The 18,569-nt window shown below is 41.3% G+C and overlaps 2 protein-coding genes and 1 long non-coding RNA gene across 6 annotated transcripts; all 3 read left to right on the top strand.

The window, feature by feature from the left end:
* The first annotated feature begins 748 nt into the window (after nt 1-748).
* On the top strand, nt 749-5,611 carry LOC146500789 (hatching enzyme 1.2-like). Of its 2 annotated transcripts, XM_085134612.1 has the most exons (9): nt 750-896; nt 990-1,041; nt 1,121-1,180; nt 1,263-1,415; nt 1,516-1,633; nt 1,718-1,896; nt 1,994-2,075; nt 2,162-2,286; nt 2,374-5,611. In XM_085134612.1, the coding sequence occupies exons 1-9, from the start codon at nt 825-827 to the stop codon at nt 2,385-2,387; spliced, it is 855 nt and encodes a 284-aa protein (XP_084990738.1). In that variant the 5' UTR covers nt 750-824; the 3' UTR covers nt 2,388-5,611. The 2 variants fall into 2 exon arrangements, with proteins under 2 accessions (XP_084990739.1, XP_084990738.1); XM_085134613.1 differs by lacking the exon at nt 2,374-5,611 and having other exon boundaries at nt 749-896; nt 2,162-2,294.
* Nucleotides 4,796-16,655, top strand: tra2b (transformer 2 beta homolog). Of its 3 annotated transcripts, XM_085134611.1 has the most exons (8): nt 4,796-4,919; nt 7,265-7,404; nt 14,632-14,791; nt 14,903-15,091; nt 15,182-15,297; nt 15,952-16,074; nt 16,196-16,266; nt 16,357-16,655. In XM_085134611.1, exons 1-8 carry the CDS (start codon nt 4,896-4,898, stop codon nt 16,365-16,367), a joined length of 834 nt encoding a protein of 277 aa, XP_084990737.1. In that variant the 5' UTR covers nt 4,796-4,895; the 3' UTR covers nt 16,368-16,655. The 3 variants fall into 3 exon arrangements, with proteins under 3 accessions (XP_084990737.1, XP_084990735.1, XP_084990736.1); XM_085134609.1 differs by lacking the exon at nt 4,796-4,919 and having other exon boundaries at nt 7,038-7,404; XM_085134610.1 differs by lacking the exon at nt 4,796-4,919 and having other exon boundaries at nt 7,038-7,404; nt 16,199-16,266.
* Nucleotides 10,110-13,221, top strand: LOC146500791 (uncharacterized). The gene is made up of 2 exons (XR_014869704.1): nt 10,110-11,480; nt 11,654-13,221. It is a non-coding gene; the product is annotated as an uncharacterized LOC146500791 (long non-coding RNA).
* Nucleotides 16,656-18,569: the final 1,914 nt, after the last annotated feature.

An 18,569-nucleotide genomic window follows, 5' to 3' on the forward strand; every position in this document is an offset into this window, starting at 1 on the left:
GCCTGGTTTGAAATAGACATGTGGTAATGCACTCAACAGTAATATTACGGATCAATAAGAGATAAAGAGTAATAAAGCAGAGGCAGGGTAATAAGGTATGTGAAGAATCTTAGAACGGGTGACTTGATCACATTAAACAGGAGATCTGAATCTGTTTTAACGAGGAAGGTTAAAGAAAAAAGTCTCTGGTAATAAATAGACATGATCTCTATATTTAAAAATGTGCTACCTTAACTCAAGATGCAGTAGTTTCTTCTGTTTGTCCAATCACCATGAGGGAAGTTTTCATAAAGTGCTGACACATGAGAATCTTCGCTTCGTCACTGCCCTTCAAAATTAGCCCCTTGATAAGAATAGAAGCGATATTTGGAAAAGGATAAAGTTTTGTTTTTGTATATTTAACTGTGTGACAAAAAATGACCGTTGCCAAGACAGTTATCATCTGATAGCATATCACAAAATCACTAGTTGCCAGCTCAGTCAGACACAAATTGCTGGTCTGTCGGGCTGAACTCGGACAGCAAAAACACCTTTAAGTGCCTTGTTTCTGAAAGTGCTGAATCTTGCACGCAATAAGTACAGGGCATAAGTGAAGGTCAGCATCAGGCCCACCCGTTATGGATCAGCAGTGGATTTAGAGTAAATTACACACACCGCATGATGAGGGATCTTAATCATGCTTCATCATCTGGATTGAGGCCCAATCAGTACAGAGCAGCGGAGGAGAAGTGGGTATATAGATTCAGCGGAGGTGAGGAGTTCATTTAGCTCCTGCATCAGGAGAGCGCTGGATTGAAACTGGTGAACCAGCCTGAAACACAACAATGCATTCTTCCATTATACTTCTGGTTATCTTGTTTGGCTTGCTGACCCAGGCGAACACAATACCTGTTAAAGTAAGTATGTAATTAAGAGCAGTATATAGACTCCTTTTTTCTCGTCTTGTCATGCTTTGCAGCTGAAATATGTCAACATTTTTTGTGCGACAGAATTCAACTGGTGTGCACGAGGGGAAAGTGAGGTTGAAAAGGAAATTCTCTGGTGGGTCCCTATTCCTTGCACCTCATCTTGCATTTTCACAGTGATTTTCTGTTTATTCCATATTTATTTTTGTGTTCAGAGGAAAATATAGAGCATGATGAAATGACCACAATGGATCAAATCCTGGAGGTCAATCGCAGTAAGTAAACTGTAAATTACATAGAATTGTACTGATGTCAGTTTTTTCCCTGCATATTGAAAAGAATGTATTTTCTCATCAGAGATACGAGCCCCAAGAGGAATGTCAATAAGGGACGGCGATATTGCTGTTTCTCATGTAAGGAGTGCCATAACCTGCCCCGGCAACACCTGTTTGTGGCCTAAATCTGTAGATGGATTTGTCTATGTACCCTACATCATCTCTCCACTGTATGGTATGAAGCTTTAAGACTTAAGGAGATGCTTCCGGTTTCTTATATCCCTTTATTATTTCATATTTTGCCTTTTTTGTGCATTCTTTCACCCTAACTTTAGACGACATGGACAGAATCACCATAGAAACTGGAATGCAAGACATTTCCGCTGGAACATGCGTTAAATTTGTTCCCCGCACTCACGAAGGCAACTTCCTTGACGTTCAGCCTAGATATGGGTGAGCGTGACTCCTGCTTATGGCTTCTTACAGTGTGCTGTGATGATTGTACATACCGTAGAATTTGTGCTCTGCATCCCATAGCTGCTGGTCATTTCTGGGGCAGACTGGGGGAAGCCAGACCCTGTCACTGCAGACTCCTGGGTGCATGTGGTCGGGAATCGCTGCTCATGAATTCATGCATGCTCTCGGCTTCGTACACGAGCAATCCCGATCAGACCGTGACAACTATGTCACAATTATATGGAAAAACATCATGCCAGGTTTGCATGTTTTATCACTACGTCGTTCTAATTGCAGTGGCTAGATTTTTCACAAAATGAGTGTGAAGGTGTTTTGTTTTTTTTTTGTTTTTGGCAGAGCACATACATAACTTCAGGAAACAGGCGACAAACAATCTCAACAGCCCATATGACTACAGCTCTGTCATGCATTATGGACGGTGAGATGCTCTCTGATTCAACATAATTATCTGTCATTTAGACTCGGGCATCCCTGTATCATATATGTTTTGCATCTTTGATACAGATATGCCTTCTCTGAAGATGGCGGACCAACAATAATCCCCAAACCAGATCCCTATATCCCCATCGGCCAGCGAGATGGTCCTAGCGTAATGGATCTTCATAAAATAAATATCCTCTATAACTGCGGTTGGTAGATTTATACAGTAAACTGACAGTTGTTAGAAAAAAAGTTGAAAAGGACTGACTGGATTTCCTCTCTGTTTCTCACTATAGCTACCGATGACTAACTGGATCCAGAAACCTCTGCTGTAATGTCCTGCCAGATGTCACAAATAGTTTATTACAACTTCTCATCTTGAGATGATAATCTGGGCAGTGGTTTAACCTGAGTCTATAGCAATGTATATTTTATTTTCACTGTCTAGTCTGCACTTTGAGCTTTTATTGATTCAAGACCTTCTGCTGTGAGGTGTTATAAATTACCAGATAACAACTAAAGGCTGCATTTCTCTAGGAAAAATAAAGTGCCAAAAACAAAACTCACCAGTTTTAAGTGCCCACTGATGCCAGTAACATCATTGTATCCGATCTCCGATCTATTTTATGGCTCTTGTCTATCTTCTGCTTACTTTAAATTTAAAATAAAAAATAAAAAAAAATAAAAAATGGCTAATGGTTTATTTTTATTTTCCAGAGACAGACTACAAGTTTTTAAAAAATAGACACTGCTTTCAGGTGTAAAAGTAGAGTAAATGAAAACAGTATAAACTTCACATCTGTGAAAAATAAACAGTGGATGTTATTAGGCAGATTTTTTTTGTCAAGAGCTGGTAAACAAGATGTTCAACATATTACCATTTTGAAGTAACCAAAGTCACTGACATTTAATTTCACAGTAAGCTGATATCTCTGATCTCTCAGGGCCGCTGTAGTTTTGGACTTGAGCAAGTCCATTAATGTCCCAGGTGCAAATGGAAAAGACACTGGACAGGTGATTTTCACTGAGAGAAGATCTGTGTCTGGATTTGTTGAACTTGATCCCTGAGAAAGAGAACCAATGTCTTCTGAGCATGTGTCCTTATGTGTTAAAATTATCCATTCTTTGAGATAATAAAAACCAGCAGTGATACTGACCTGAAGTGCTCAAAACCGAATGAAAAGTGCAACAAACTGTGTGATTCATGCTCTTGCCCTGGTGAAGTTAACTATGCAAACTGCAAAATCAAAAGTATGGTTAATTTTTAGCACATCACCTGCCACAGTATAAATCGATGGAAAAATATGAATTTCACTTCTGGGTTAATTTTACTCACTTTCACAATTTCACTGCTGTAAATGTCTGACGTGTTTCCCTCTTCTTGATGGATAAATATATTTTGATTTTATATATTCCATGGGGACTTCAATAACAATGGTGCCACCCCCTGCAGAAACTAACACATGTCACTCTCTTTTTGTAGCTTTTAAGGGTGCCGATATTACACTGCTGCAGCATTAAACTGTGCATTCTGCCAGGCTACATAATGTCTGGGAGTTTATGCACCACTCACTGTAGAATTAAGCAAAACTTGCCACTTATCTTATTGTAGTGTTAAGCTAACACTTACTTATGTACACTTCTTGGCCACTTCATTATTTACACCTTCCTAGTGATTGAGCCTTCTTTTCCCTTTAAAGCTGCATAAATCTTTTATGCCATACGCTGAACAAGGAGCTGATCTTGTTTTGGTGAGCCCCTGCATTTTAGTTGTAATGAGTGTTTTTTGAGTTACCAGGTGTTTTCACCCAGAAAACTGCCATTCACTTTTTAAATTCTCTATAAACCATAGAAATGTGCAAAAATAACAGTAAATTAGTAGTTTCTGAAATACTAAAATCAGCTCATCTGGCACCAACAACCACGTTGCATTCAAAGCCACTTAAATTATCTTTGTTCTCCATTCTAATGCTCATTTTGAATTTGAGGAAGTTGTCTTTGCCATGTCTACTTGCCTACATGTTTTGAGTTGCTGTTGTGCCATTTATTGATTACATATTTGCATTAGAGAGCAGTTGACCAGGTATACCGAATAAAGTGGCCAGGGAATGTGTATACTTGTATTTCCTTAATAAGGATTAGTGCAGAGTTTGCATGTTTCTTTCACTTCCCCAGTTGTTTTGTCACATTACTGTCTCCCTCTATCACTTCCATTGTGTTTTGTGAGCTTTTGTTTTAATTTTTATTTTGCTATTTCAGTTGTATGTGTTTGTTTTGTTTTTTTATTCACCTTCTGTCACAGAGTTTTTCTATTTGCTGGCATTGTACAAAACAGACTATATTTCTCTCACAGAAGAAATGCAAAAAATAAAAGAACTGAAAAAGTGCTGATGAAGTAACTAAACTACAAGCAAAATAGCAACAGGACTTGCTAAGTTAAAAGTTTACTGTTGTTTATGGATTAAATTGTGATAAAAATGTTGGCATATTTGCTGTGCCTATTTCACATTTTCATTGCCTAACTGTTACATCTACTCCTACCCGTACCAGTTTTAAAAGAAATTTAAAAAAAAAAATTAAAATCGTGCAGAATTGAGTTCAGCTTGTTTCGCAACACTCCGAGTTTCTCACGTGGCTCCTTGGGGGAAATTCTACACGTAACCAAATCTCGTGTTTGGCACGTAAAAACGCGATAGCCAGCCCCAAGACCGCTAGATCTTTCTAGACGCAGACCTGGGGGTGGAGCTAGAGTCTCACACGCTGAGACTGTGTAGTGTAGATTGTAGAGTATCTGTCAACAATAGATTAAATTTCAAAAATGTGCGATAACGACAAAGGCCGGGTATGTATACATTTTATTACCGTTTGTAATGCATTAAACATTTTAAATATTTGGGTTTGACAGGGTAACTGAAATTGTAACGGTAACAACCTTATTCATATTTTGTTGGCTAGTAGTACCCAGGTTACCTTGTTGGCACAACTCTTTGGTCGAAAGCTGGGTTTTAGAAATAAAATAAATTGCACAAATTTAAACAATAAAAGGCGATTTTATGCGCAACGGATACGAGTTTTCAGTTCATCTTTAGCTACCTGGCTAAACTAGCTAAGACTAGCTAAGACTAGCTTATAGATGAAAGCTAGGCCTGGTGCTTTTTTGTTTACGAGCCGGGGTTTGCACTGAAAACACTGCAATGTCGGCAAACATTTTTATAACGTTTTTAATTTGTTAAAACTCAGTAATTTTCATGTAAATTTTAGCTGCTTCGTCTGATTGCGCGTAGAAACCAAATGTAATATTTCATGTCGTCGCGGATTCAGTGGAAGACATTTGCCTAACGAACTGTTATATTTTCGCTGTTTTGTTGTTGTTTGTTTTTGTTTTGTTCCCCCCCTCTGTTCCCCGGATTGAATTATATCATGTTACGTCTGCTGGTTATTATTCTTTGAACGTCATTGTTGGTTTCCTTAGTTCTTAGGCACAACGGCAATTTAAAACAAAACTAACGACCTCAAGATTTGACCTTTTTTTTATTTTTTTAAATTCATTTTTATTAACTCATGCAGCTCTCCCACACCATCTTAAAACTGTTAAAGCTGATACGCCACAAGCACCAGCATTATGGATACGTTTGATTAATACTTGCTGGGCTGACTGACCTGTGTGCAGTAATATCCTTCCTGTAGTGAACTGTTTAATATCCCCTCACCTTGCACAGCTCCTGAATGCTTCTGTCTGTTTAATGGGTGCGTGATATGCCCTGTGTTCCCGTGTTATTAAATATATGTGGGAGGGCAAATGGCAGATTAAGAAAAAAAGAAATGAAGAATTTATTTTCTGCATGTAAACCCATATTTTGAACTGGTTTGTATTAGTTCCTGCAAGGTGCTGGGTGCTTGTTGCTTAACTAACAAGTTGTTTTTTTTTTGCCTCTTATTGGATTCCTTTTTTTTGTTAATGTTTCATCTTTAAGGTTTTCAATATATTATGTAATCGTAACAGATAGCAACAGTTTTCAGTCTTTGCATTTCCAGAACAGGTTTTAAGTGCTGCTCAGTACAAATGAGTGGCTGCTACATCTTGAGGTCGTTGGAGCAAATTTTAGACTTTATTTTGGAGTTATCCACTTAAAAAAATGGAGACAGTGTTGGTAGTTTTAATCTTGATTATAAAATATTCACAGTCAGTGGTTTGATGAACACTATGGTGACTTAAAGGCCATTTGTCAGAAATTATATAAGAAGGGTTCATTTGGGAAAATATATTGTTAAAGGAAGGCAAAGGGAATCACAAGAAGTGACCTTCACATCCTTACCCTTCAGTTTTAGTTGTAATTTTAAAAAAATGATCACACCCGGTTTTACCTCTCAATATTTCCAAATTGTTTTTGAGGAAGTTCTTAGGAAAAGTGGCCAGAAAAACACAAAAGTGAAAGGAAAACCACTGAGCGTGAAAATTAATAAAAACACTGACAGTATGTATAATGTGGTCTTTAACATTCCCATTAATGTCATTAGCTCGTACTACTACTACTACTACTACTAATAATACCACATTAAACATTGAATGAGCGTGCAGTTTTAATTGCAGTCATATATTCTTCATCCTTTTCTTTTTCATAAAGGTTAAGGTTGGACGAAGAAAATACGGAAGAAGTCCACTTTATTTTCAATAATATGAAGCTCAGATGTGTGAAGCTGAATTGTTGAATGCATGCTAAAACATGAGGAGGGAAGAAGTATGGGCAGTGTGTGAGAGATGGGGAAGTAAGAAGAAGTAAGACAATTGAAGAAAGAAGAATAATGTCAAGTAATGAAGTTACAGAAATGAAGTTAAGGAAGTAATCTGGATAAGGTCACTGCGCTAAGTAAATTTCTGGTCTGTTTGTCAAATGTGTGCATGTTCTTATTCAATACACACACATTAGTTTAAATCATTGCAATTTTATCTCACAACTGACAATTTTCTTTTTTTTCCCACTATTTAACAACATATTAATGTAAACATATTGATGTCATATTATCCATGGCTACACAGCACTCCTATTTCACAACCCTAAATTCAGTTTCCTTCCTGTACTTTTCACAGGATAGTCTTAATTCTTAAATACACAGTAATATTTTTGGCAAATGTATGTGTTGATCACTTCATTGGTGCTGATAAAAAAATGTGTGTGGTTCGTTCAGGAGTCTCGCTCTGCATCCAGGAGCCCACGGGGCTCTGGGAAGTCGGGGAGCCAGTCCCCAGCTCAATCCCCTGCCCACTCAAAAGGAGGCTCCCACTGCTCCCGCTCCAAATCTCGCTCTCGGTCAAGGTCAAAATCTTGGTGAGTAATACACTGGCATAAAATTCTCTACTATCAATAAACAGACTCAATATGGCCACTTTCATGTTATACCCACCCTGTTCAGGGCTTCACGGCAAGAGAATCCTGGGTTCAAACCCAGACAGGGGACTTCTCTGTGGAGCTGACTTCTTCCGTTTCTCTGGCCGTTGACAAATCTTGCAAAAGTTCAAGAGTTTCACTTCCAAGTTGTTGAAAAAACCCCAAACGAAACCAATATCTCTGGGGTGATTGAATTGATAAACTCTTTTGCAAGAATATAAGAGTACTCAGTTAACTGGTCAAAATCTACAGTCCTTCCGATTAATTGCTCCTTCCATAATTCCTCTTCTACTCCACTGCAATCGGGAAATATAAAATATTTAGGTATTAATATTTCTCCCAAGCTTGCAGATCTAACTAAATTAAACCATAACCCACTTTTAAAGAAAGTAGAAGGTGATCTGGCTAGATGGAAATGTCTACCCATATCACTCATGGGAAGGGTTGCTGCTATAAAAATGATGGTATTACCAAAAATAAATTATTTATTCTCAATGATCCCAACTAAACCGCCGCAAGATTGGTTCAGATCTCTAGATTCATATGTGTCCAAATTCCTTTGGAAAAATAAGCCCCCACGTATAAGCTTAAAAACACTACAAAAGACCAAGGATAAAGGAGGATTAGAACTACCTAACTTTCAGTACTACTTCTTAGCCAACAGGCTTCAGTTTATCTCAGGATGGCTAAAGCATACCCTCTTAGATGAACCTTGGCTAGATGTAGAACAAGCACTTTGCAATAATCTAGAGATTTCAGATCTACCATTTATCAGCTCAAACATCCAACGGCATGAATGCTTCAAAAGCATCAACACCAGCTCTTCTCTGACAGCATGGTGGGAGTTTCTGAAGTTGACAGAGTCTTTATTAATCCCATGCAAACGTACACCTATCTGGAACAACCCTGACATATTACAAAACAATAATATGATAAACTTTTGAGATTGGAGTGGTAAAGGAATCAAATATGTAGAACATATACTAGAAGGAACAGAATTCATTTCATTTGACAGACTAGTTACACAATATGGGATCAACAAGAAAAGATTTTTAGAATATCAACAAATTAAATCCATAATAAAAAAGAAATTTAAACCGGGTCAAGTTGAACTACAAACACCACCAAGTGTGGTTCAATTTCTTACTCTTAAAACCCCCAAATTACTATCCAAAATATACAGAATGCTTTCTAAAACAGATGAATCAATATCACTTCCTATTGCAAAATGGGAAGCGGATTTATCAGTTAACTTAGACCAAAACTTCTGGTCTCAGATTTGCTTAAAAACCTTTCATCTAATCAGAAATCCCAGTCTTCAATTAATTCAATACAAAATACTACATAGAGTGCACTATACAGGTCATCGGATGTTCAAGATGGGCTTTACGTCTACCAACAACTGCTCACACTGCCAAACCAATTCACCGGACAATTATATCCTTGCTCTGGTGGTTCTGTCCACCAGTTCAGAAGTTTTGGCGCGAGATATGTGAAGACTTATCAAAGTGTCTGAAATGTAACATTCCAACTTCCCCCTTAGTGTGTTTGTTGGGCAGCTTAGATAATGTCACTTCAGAAAAGAATATAGCCCATATGGTTTTCACTGCCCTATGCATAGCCAAGAAAACAGTCCTCATGAACTGGAAAAATAAAAACAATCTTAATTCTAACCAATATAGAAATTATCTATTAGATTACATTAGTCTTGATACAGCCTCTGCCACCGCATCAGATCAATCGCTCTGGGCTCCTTTGATCAGCTCCATCACCTAGTGGGGGTGGGGGGGTCATAGTTTGGTCTCGCCTTCACTGTTGTGATTTGTGTGGGGGTAGGGTCAGGCTTAGGGCGTCGAGAGGTTCCCCAGGAGCATCTTCCTTGGGGGGCTCAACCCGGGGTAGCGGTCATGGCCAATTAGGGGCTCTGTTGGCTCTTAGGTGACGGTTTCCTCGTGGCTGCGTGCAGCAGGGCTAGGGGAGGGTCTGTGCTGAAGGACGGGGGTTACTGACTTGGTAGCCTGGCTGCCCCTGGGTGGGTCCGGGACGGGCGTGAGGTTCTGGGGGCGCTCCGTCTCTGGGCTGGGGCCCTGGGTCCTGGTTGGTGTGTTGCCGGGGTTGTGGGCGGGTGGGTGTATGGGGGCCCAGCCCTGGCGCAGGGTGCCGCCGGTGCGTCGAGCCACCTGGGTGGCTCTTCAACTGGTGGGAGGGGGGGGGGGGGTTGTCACATCTTGCAGGAGCTTTCCTCTCTTCAGGAACTCTCTCTGCAAGAGGGGGAGATACAGGAGAGGTGGAGGAAGATCTCAGCCTGGGCGTCTATTGTCTTATGTAGTCTGGAAGATGAGTGGATGATGGGGTGGGTGCAGTTTTCTCTGTGGTGGGGTTGGGTGGACTGTCCCGGGCTCTGTGGGGCCGGGCGGCGCCGCTGCACTGGGCCCCGGCTCGGATGGGCCTGGGCCCCCTTTCCCTGGCGGGTCGCGGAGTTTGGGGGTGCCTACTGGGGTCAGCGGGGAAGCTGGCCCCAGGGAGGGGTCACTTGCCCCTCCCTTCCATCCCTCCCCATCTCCAGCTGCTTCCCTCTTCCCGCTCCACCACAACCACCACACATGCAGGGCCTTGGAGTAGGGGTGTGTCACCAGGGTGCAGAGGAGGTAAACACCCCCCCCTGTCCCCTTCTGGCTGCCTCTGCCTCAATTTTATCCCACAACTTAGACATTCACATTACTCACACTCTCATTACACATACATATAGGATCTTGGGGGTGGGCACGCTACACGGAATCCAAATTACCATCAGGGTGTACAACTCACCCCTGGCGTCGTTGCCCACCTCTCAATTTTAAATACACGTAGACATTGAGGGCTAGCAGGAGGGGCTATACGCTTACCTGCTGCTCTCTGGCAGGTAGCTCCATGCCCTTCTGGGTTTTAAATGCACCTTAGAACACACATACATCAACACTACAATGAGCGGGTGGAGGGAGGTTAGGAGTCTTCTCTCACCCCCGTTCTCTGCGGCCTGCTGGAGCGGGGGGGCTAGGAGGAGGAGTTGGCCGTCCGACTGGGGTCCGGAATGTGGGGCCTCCCTGCTGCTGCGGAGTTGGGGCGGTCTGCTTCTCCCCACCGCAGGGAAAAGGGTAACACCACCTGGGTCTGGGTGCAGTTCCCCCCTCCAGGGGCAAGGGTACCTAGACTAGAGATGGCACGATACCACTTTTTTGTGTCCGATACCGATATCATAAATTTGGATATCTGCCGATACCGATATGAATCTGATATAGTGTGTTTTTTAATCAACAAAAATGTTTTTTTAATATCTTGCTGCTTTTTGTATAAGTTCATACTCAAGTTAAAAAACAACAACAACACTAAAGCTATTCTGTTATACCTGTATGTAAAAAAACAAAAAACAAAAAAACACACTGCACCCAAAATATTTCATAGATCAGCAACACTGATCAATCTAATAAAGTTAAACCTGCACCATCCTTCCTATTCTGGTATTTTAAAGAGTACTTAGCAGAAATATTAAGCAACCTAACTAATAGGGTTGCAAACTCCCAGCAAAAGAAAATAGGGAACCACCCTCTTCCTCATGATGCTTAATCAATGTAATCAACTTTAATTTGATGCAGGGTGAAAAAAATTCACAGAAATAAATAATTTTTCAAGAATAATTAAATAGATTCAACATCTTTCTTCAACAGAATTGCAGAATTCACAGATGGTACTTTCCCAAAGGAAAAAGTACTACAGCTTACTAGGGTATATTAGACTTAACAGTTATTATATACAGTAATGGACTTCTATACATTTTACATCAGATTAAAACTTTGGGTGTAAGATTCAGATAATTATTAAATAATTAAAAGCTAGATATTTTAAATGAGAATAAGAAAGAAAAGTATGTCTTTGTGCCCCCTTTTCCCTGTTAATGCCCTATCGGCCCCCCTGGCTAAACTTTGCTAGATCCGCCCCTGCACAGTTACCAGCCGTCAGCTGCATAGAAAAAGATCCTGGTCTAGAAAGTAATATTAAATAAATTCTAACAACAGCTTATCAAGCTTAATAGTGCTGCTGTTGTTCAGCCGCTGGTTTCCTCTGGTGCAAAGTGGGCCAAAAACAAAGAAGAGAGACGGACTCGCGACAGAAAAGCTGATCAGCTGATCATTAAGCAGTTTCACGATTGAAGTAGCAGAGGGAGGAAGAGAGAAGAGGCAGTTGCTCTATATATCGGTTGTTAAGCTTAACGCGGGAATGCTTTACAAACATTCAGAGATGAACTTACACACTTGCTTTACTTCTATCTGAGATAACTTCCTCGGAGATAAAATGTTTGCTAGCAGGCTACAAATACACACAGCCGCTCTATCACGTGACCACACTGCTCTGACGTGCTACGGTTATGAGCCGAGTTACGCCGTGTCGCAAGTTTTTTGAGGTGCTTTTTTGATATTTAATGGATCGGATTACATTTTTTATTTCTCTCCGATATCCGACCCAGTAATTTAGGTCAGTATCGGACCGATACCGATACGTAATATCGGATCGGTCCATCTCTAACCTCGACCCGGTTCGTAGAGTACGCTTGGGGAATGTGATTGTGTGTACAGCGTCTCTTTATGTCTGTCTCCACGTTGGTTGAGTGTGGAGTAAGTGCATATGAGAGCATAAGGGTGGGAATGGATGTTTGTATCTGTGTGTGTCTATATGTCAGGTTGGGTATCAGACGCCACCTCTCTGTGGACATCTCAGGCCCTCCAAGGTTTGGAGGCCTATCTCCCCCCACCACTTCCCCTGCCGGGGGCGGACTCCCTCAGACATCGGTGCGTTGGTGGTTCTTTGTGTCCGGGGATGGGCGTCCGGGTACACACCGGCTCACTCCTTGGCGGATGCTTATCGGGGCCTGGAGCCTGGGGCTCGCTCGGGCCATTTCGGAGGTGGGGTGCCCCCGGCCTCTCGGCCTGGGGCTCGGTCACTCAGGCACAGCTGGCTGCCGGCGGAGCTCACGGGCACGTCACTGCAACCCCCCCCTGGCTTCTGCTCCGTGGCTGCTGAATGACCCCTCATCTGGGACTCTCCTCAGCTCTTTCTGGGACAGTGGCACAGCTGCCCCTCTGTTGGTCTTCCTTGGTCTCTTGTGTTCTGGGGGCCTCTGGATGTCTGGAGTTTTGATCTCCTCCATACCTGCTTCATGCCCTGGAGGACGGGGCAGTGGCCCCCCACACCCTCTAGCAGATCATTACATGAAGGAACCTTTTAAAAAAACAAGCGCGTCCATGCTCACAGGTGTACACACGGGTGATCACACACACAAACTACACCCTTTTTGGCTCCTACCTCAAAGCACACTGTGCTGTCGATCTTACGTGCTGCACAATAATGTTTAATATTTAGTATTTACTGTCATATTCCCATATCATTGTGATGTTGTTTATTCTATTACTCTCGTTTTCTTCTGCTTGTTTTCTTTTTTCTTTCTCAACAGGTGATCCAGGTGATTGATATATGTATTTTTTTCCCTGCTTATTCTGTTGGTTTTTGTTTTTTGCCCTTCTCCCCCGTCCCTCTTCTCAACTGTTTTTCTTTCCCTCTTTCTTTCTCCCTTTTCTTTTCCCCAGTCAAGTCTGTCCCGTATTCAGCAAGTGAAAATAAAATAAATAATAAAAGGTGAATCAAATGGACCATTACGGCAAAGCTGGGATGGTCAATTTGGTAAAGAAAATCCGTTGGGCATCTTTCTTCGCCTTTAGACAATAATTCTGAGGGCAAAAGAGCCAAACGGGACAGGCAAAAAAGAAAAAAGAAAAGAAAAAGAAAAAACCCCAAACAAACAAAAAAAAAAGACATTTACATCTGCATTGTCTGCCAATGTCTGCTTCATGTGTGAGTGAGTGTCCTGGTCACTGTGCTACAAACGCAGTGGCAATGTCAGTAGATCGGACCATGCAAGTAAAATTTACACTTTCAGTGCAAATTTTCAGTGGGGAATTAAATGTTGCAGCTCTTGATGGTTGACAACACAAACACTATTCAGTTAAACTATGTTCATATTTCATTGAGGCACAACGCAGCTTAGCGGTTCAGTCTCAGTTGTTACGTAGTTGTCTGCAGCCCCGGCAGGTGAGAGCCTGTCTCTATCTCTCACTCTTCAACCTCTGTGACGGGAAGTTGTTACCAAGCGAAAGAGGCACGAGCCGGCGGGTTTTGCAGTACTTTGATCTTAAAAAACAGAAGGTTTGTGTGTTGGCTACGTCACAGGAAACTGGCATTAAACTAGCATCGCTAAGTTTAGCCACACGCTGCAAATTAATCTGACATTGTGCGTGTTTTACATGATGCAAAGTGCCACACATTTCATCAACATTTAAATATGATGTGGTTATAGAAGACTGTGAGTAATGGTTTTAAATAGCTCTTAAATACACACACAGTATTTCTGTGTGCAGTGTTTCATCCATTAGACTGTGTGCACTTCTACCTGTTTTCTGACTGTTTTATTACTTTTAGGCTATTAAAAATCCCATTTCCATCCCATATTTGACACCATCCCTACTGGATGGTGTCAAATTATTGGATAAGCATGCAAAAAATTGCACCTGTTCATCTCTTTAATATTATTACTCCTAGTGGTGGTCCCAAGCCTGGATAAATAGGAGGGCTGTGTTAAAGCAAACATGCAGATCAATCCACACTGTGGCAGCCCCTTGGGAAATAAGGAAGCAGCTTAAAGTACCTCCAATAAGACATTTGACTTGTGCATTATGTTTCCCCATTCACAGGAGAGAGACTTTTTACTCTGTTTGTAAGGTGCAGGGGCAGCGCTGTCATTCAGCAATACAGCACCAGGTGTATTTTTGACAGAAACACTTTTAAGTTGCACAGAAATCCAAAGTAAATTGTCGGTTTTCAAAAGTTTGCGACAATGTGAACAAAGCCTTGTCGGAAATTTGACGTCACTGAAGGTTTAGTGTTAGAGATTGTGACAGTGGTAAGTGGGATTACTTTTCACTAGAGTCTGGGATGTTTTGGCAGTTATTTTAAGTATTTCATGCTCTTTTTTGGTCCATGCTATAATTTTCATAAAGACAAATGTAAATTTGTGGAATTACTTGAAAATTGCCAGAGAACGTATGAATATGGGTTGTTTGTTTCTCTCGCTCTCTATAGGTCACATTCCCACCGCTCACGGAGACACTACAGCCGATCCCGCTCCCGATCACGATCCTATCATCACCGATCTCACAGTAGGTCCTACAGCGGAGAGCGTCGGCGCAGAAGCCACAGCCATTCACCCATGTCCAATCGTCGGAGGCACATTGGCAACCGTGTATGTGCTTAGCAATGTGTGATATCTAAAAACAGAGGATGTATTGGTTTAATGAATGATTTTAATGAGAAAATGATCACATCCAAATCTTGAAACCTTTCAAATTTGCAGGCTAATCCAGATCCGAATTGCTGCCTGGGAGTCTTTGGCCTGAGCTTGTACACCACAGAGAGGGATCTGAGGGACATCTTCTCCAAATACGGCCCCCTGGAGGATGTCTCCATTGTGTATGACCAGCAGTCGAGGCGCTCCAGGGGCTTTGCTTTTGTGTATTTCGAGAACACAGATGATGCCAAAGAGGTACAAGAACAATAATAAATAAACCCGCCTGCCACACCTATACTTACAATATCCTCTAGGACTGCAAGTGTAATTTATGTTCGCTTCCAGGCGAAGGAGCGAGCCAATGGCATGGAGCTGGACGGGCGTACAATCAGGGTGGACTTCTCCATCACAAAAAGACCTCACACCCCAACACCTGGAATTTACATGGGCCGGCCCACATAGTAAGCAATCTCTTTGTGTGGAATAATTAAATATGTTTTTAAACAAAGACACAGTTAAAATGCTTGTAATATAAGACAGCGCTAACTTATGGACACATCAAAGCATCTGAAATAAAATTCTTAGTGTTACTAAACCTGGAAAGTAGTGTTTTTATTCAACATTTAATCAGTCAACAGTAAAGGAAAAAAAGAAAATAGAAACAGGCTCTTACAAAATTAGTCCCTATGTCATAAGTTGTATCCAGTTGAACCTAAAATGAACGCAGAGATTTTAATGGTAAAAATGACACAACTAACCTCTTCAAAGGCCTGAGCCACACGGGCTTAGAGACTGGTCAGCAAATCCCTGGCCATCAATGATCACTTGGGAAAATATGCTTTCTCCAACCTCTTGGCGAGTGGTTGCTAAGGTCTCAGTCACACAGCCCTAGAGTCTAGTCAGTGACCCCCTGATAACCACAGGTAACTAGGGAACAGTGTAAGCAAGTAGGTTCTGGCAGTTGCTAGGTGAAATTTGTGAAAAAAAGATATATAATGCTACACCAAAAACCTTCTTTTAAATCTTTTTCATTGGAGGTGAGAATGTAACAGTAAAATAATGCAAAAGTACGCTTTGTGTAACGTGAAAAATCTTATGTTATTGTTTTTGTGTAGCGGAGGAGGCGGTCCAAGCGGTCCCCGACGCTATTCACGTGACTACGACCGTGGTTACGACCGTGGATATGACCGAGGTGGATACGACCGCTATGATGACAGGGACTACTACAGATCATACAGGTGACTGTTAAAGGACATCAGCGGTTCCTTTATTCTCATCGTGTCGTATTTGGGTTTGCTGTTCTTTATTTTATCCCCCTCTGACACTGACAAAAATGATAAACGGTCTTTGTTCCTCTAGAAGGCGATCTCCTTCACCGTACTACAGAGGCGCTAACAGGTCTCGATCGAGGTCACAGTCTTATTCTCCCCGTAAGTCATTTCAATAAAGTATCAGATGTTTTTATTGAAGAATCCAGCATGTTGTATTGTGTCATTTAATTACCCTGTTTTGTTCCACAGGTCGATATTGAAGGCTTCTGTCCCCTTATCTTCCCAAACATGTGCAGAATTTCTTTTATTTTTTGGGGGGGGGGGTGGGGGGGTTGTTACGTTTTGTAAAAACGGATATGATTGACTTCAGAGTACATATTTCTTACTCTAATCATCAAACACCTTTTTGCTTAAAATACATTAAGTATAGTAAATTTAGGAAGCGGTGCTTTCATGTTTTGAACGCCTGTTGTAAATGTTATACTCATGTCAGATTTTTGTTGTATAGTGGAGCAGATTAAAAAGCAGATCTGTTTTTCCCACCTTGACTCGTGTCCTTCCTCGCAGTATTTTATGCCTTATACAACAGACTATTGCATTCGCAAGATAGTTGTAATGCTGACATGAATATATTAAAGCCTTGACTTTATCATATTTATGCAGATTCTTTCTACAGAATTTTAAAATATCTAGTGCAAGGCGTTTCTGTTGATTTGAGTTAAGTAAAATTTTCTGGAGGGCTTCGTATAGTGTCAAGTGGGTGAGGATAACATCAGGAATAAAACTGCTTTGATGAAATAGTAAAACACAAAAGTATTTTAATCTTCCTGTTAAAAGCTCAATCACTCAGGCCTCGTCCTTTCCTTACTGCAGCTGTTCATGCCGACCACGTTTAGCTGGATGGATTTGTTGTTGTTTTTTTAACCCAGCTGGAACTTTTTAATTTATTTATTTTCCAAAGTAAACAGATCTGACCAGTTAGACAACTCGTTTGGCAACAAGCATAGCTTAAAACTCGCCACTGTGCTGAATATACAAATGGTAAAATTATACTATTTTGGGGGTTTTTTTAAACCTCAAACACAGCTAGATGCTTCTCTGGGTCAGTTGGCTCTCTGAAATCAAAGTAATGAATCCAGAATTTCAGTTTCTCCCTTTTCTGGTTTAGAAACATCAGGATCTGCTCATCGTTGCTTGGTGTCAACAGTGTGTTTTTTGAGGACAAATGTTCTGCAGAAACGCAACGTGTTTGATGTTTATACGTTACAAGTTCTGACCTCCTCCACCTGGGGTAGTAACTCATCCCTCACCCATAGCTGGCACTATACCGTTTTCTATCTGAGATCTATGGTCTTGGACTTGGATGTGCTAATTCCCGTGCAGGTGGAGGAGGTCAAGTGTCTTTGGGGTCTTGTTCAAGAGTAAGGGAAGAGTGGGACATGAGATTGGCAGATGGATTGGGATGACGTCCACAGTGATGCAGATGCTGAACAGATCTGTTGCGGTGAAGAGAGAGCTGAGTATAGAAGCTAAGCTATCGATTAACCAGTCCCCCTACCCTCACCTATGGTCACAAGCTCTGGGAATGTAGTCGCGGATACAAGTGGGAGAGATGAGTTTCCTTTGAAGAGTGGCGGAGCTCGGTCATTCAAGAGGGACTCGGAATAGAGCTGCTCCTTCACGTTGAAAGGAGCCAGTTAAAGTGATTCAGGCATCTGACTAGGATACCTCCTGGATTGACAACAAATGGTGAATGTTTGCAGATAATTCAGCTTCTACCATACAAACTGCAGATAACCACAGCAATCACAAGTAGCCAGGCATGCACACTGACCCCCTGGATGAGCTGGAGGAGGTGTCTGGGATGAGGGAAGTCTGGGCTTCTCTGCTCAGACTGCTGCACCCACAAACTGAACCCAGTTAAACGGTAGAGGATGGATGGATTGACCAATTCAGAACTGAAAAATCTGGGCTTTCGTGTCACTTTTTTGCAACATGCTTGCCGAGTAATGGCCTAAAGTTGGACCTTTTCGACATCTGTTGGTTGCAGCAGTAATGTACAACTTCTTCTCTGAAAGTGAATAGTCTCTGTTTCTGGTTTCCATTACACAATTTCCAAGTTTCACTACAACTTAGACAGCAAGTGGGGACTGTTTGCAGATAAATCCGCTTCTTCAATGCAAACTTTAGGTATTAAGTCAACCAGGGGAATGATCTAAAATGAATATGACTTTTTAGGAGAAAAATAAACAAAGAGGAGTTTGTTAATGCAATCATGCTGACCCTTATTAACATTAAATTACATATGGATCCTTTTTTTTTTTTTTTTTAGATTGTTAATGATTGATAATAAATAAGGGTTTGAGGCATGAACTTTCCGTCAGTTTCCCAATGCCATAAAAAGCTGGAGTACTATCAGGCTAATTGGTGCTTCTAAACTGGCTGTAGATACAGGATTAAAG

This window comes from Neolamprologus multifasciatus, chromosome 16 (assembly GCF_963576455.1).
Source record: "Neolamprologus multifasciatus chromosome 16, fNeoMul1.2, whole genome shotgun sequence".
Lineage (NCBI taxonomy): Eukaryota > Metazoa > Chordata > Actinopteri > Cichliformes > Cichlidae > Neolamprologus > Neolamprologus multifasciatus.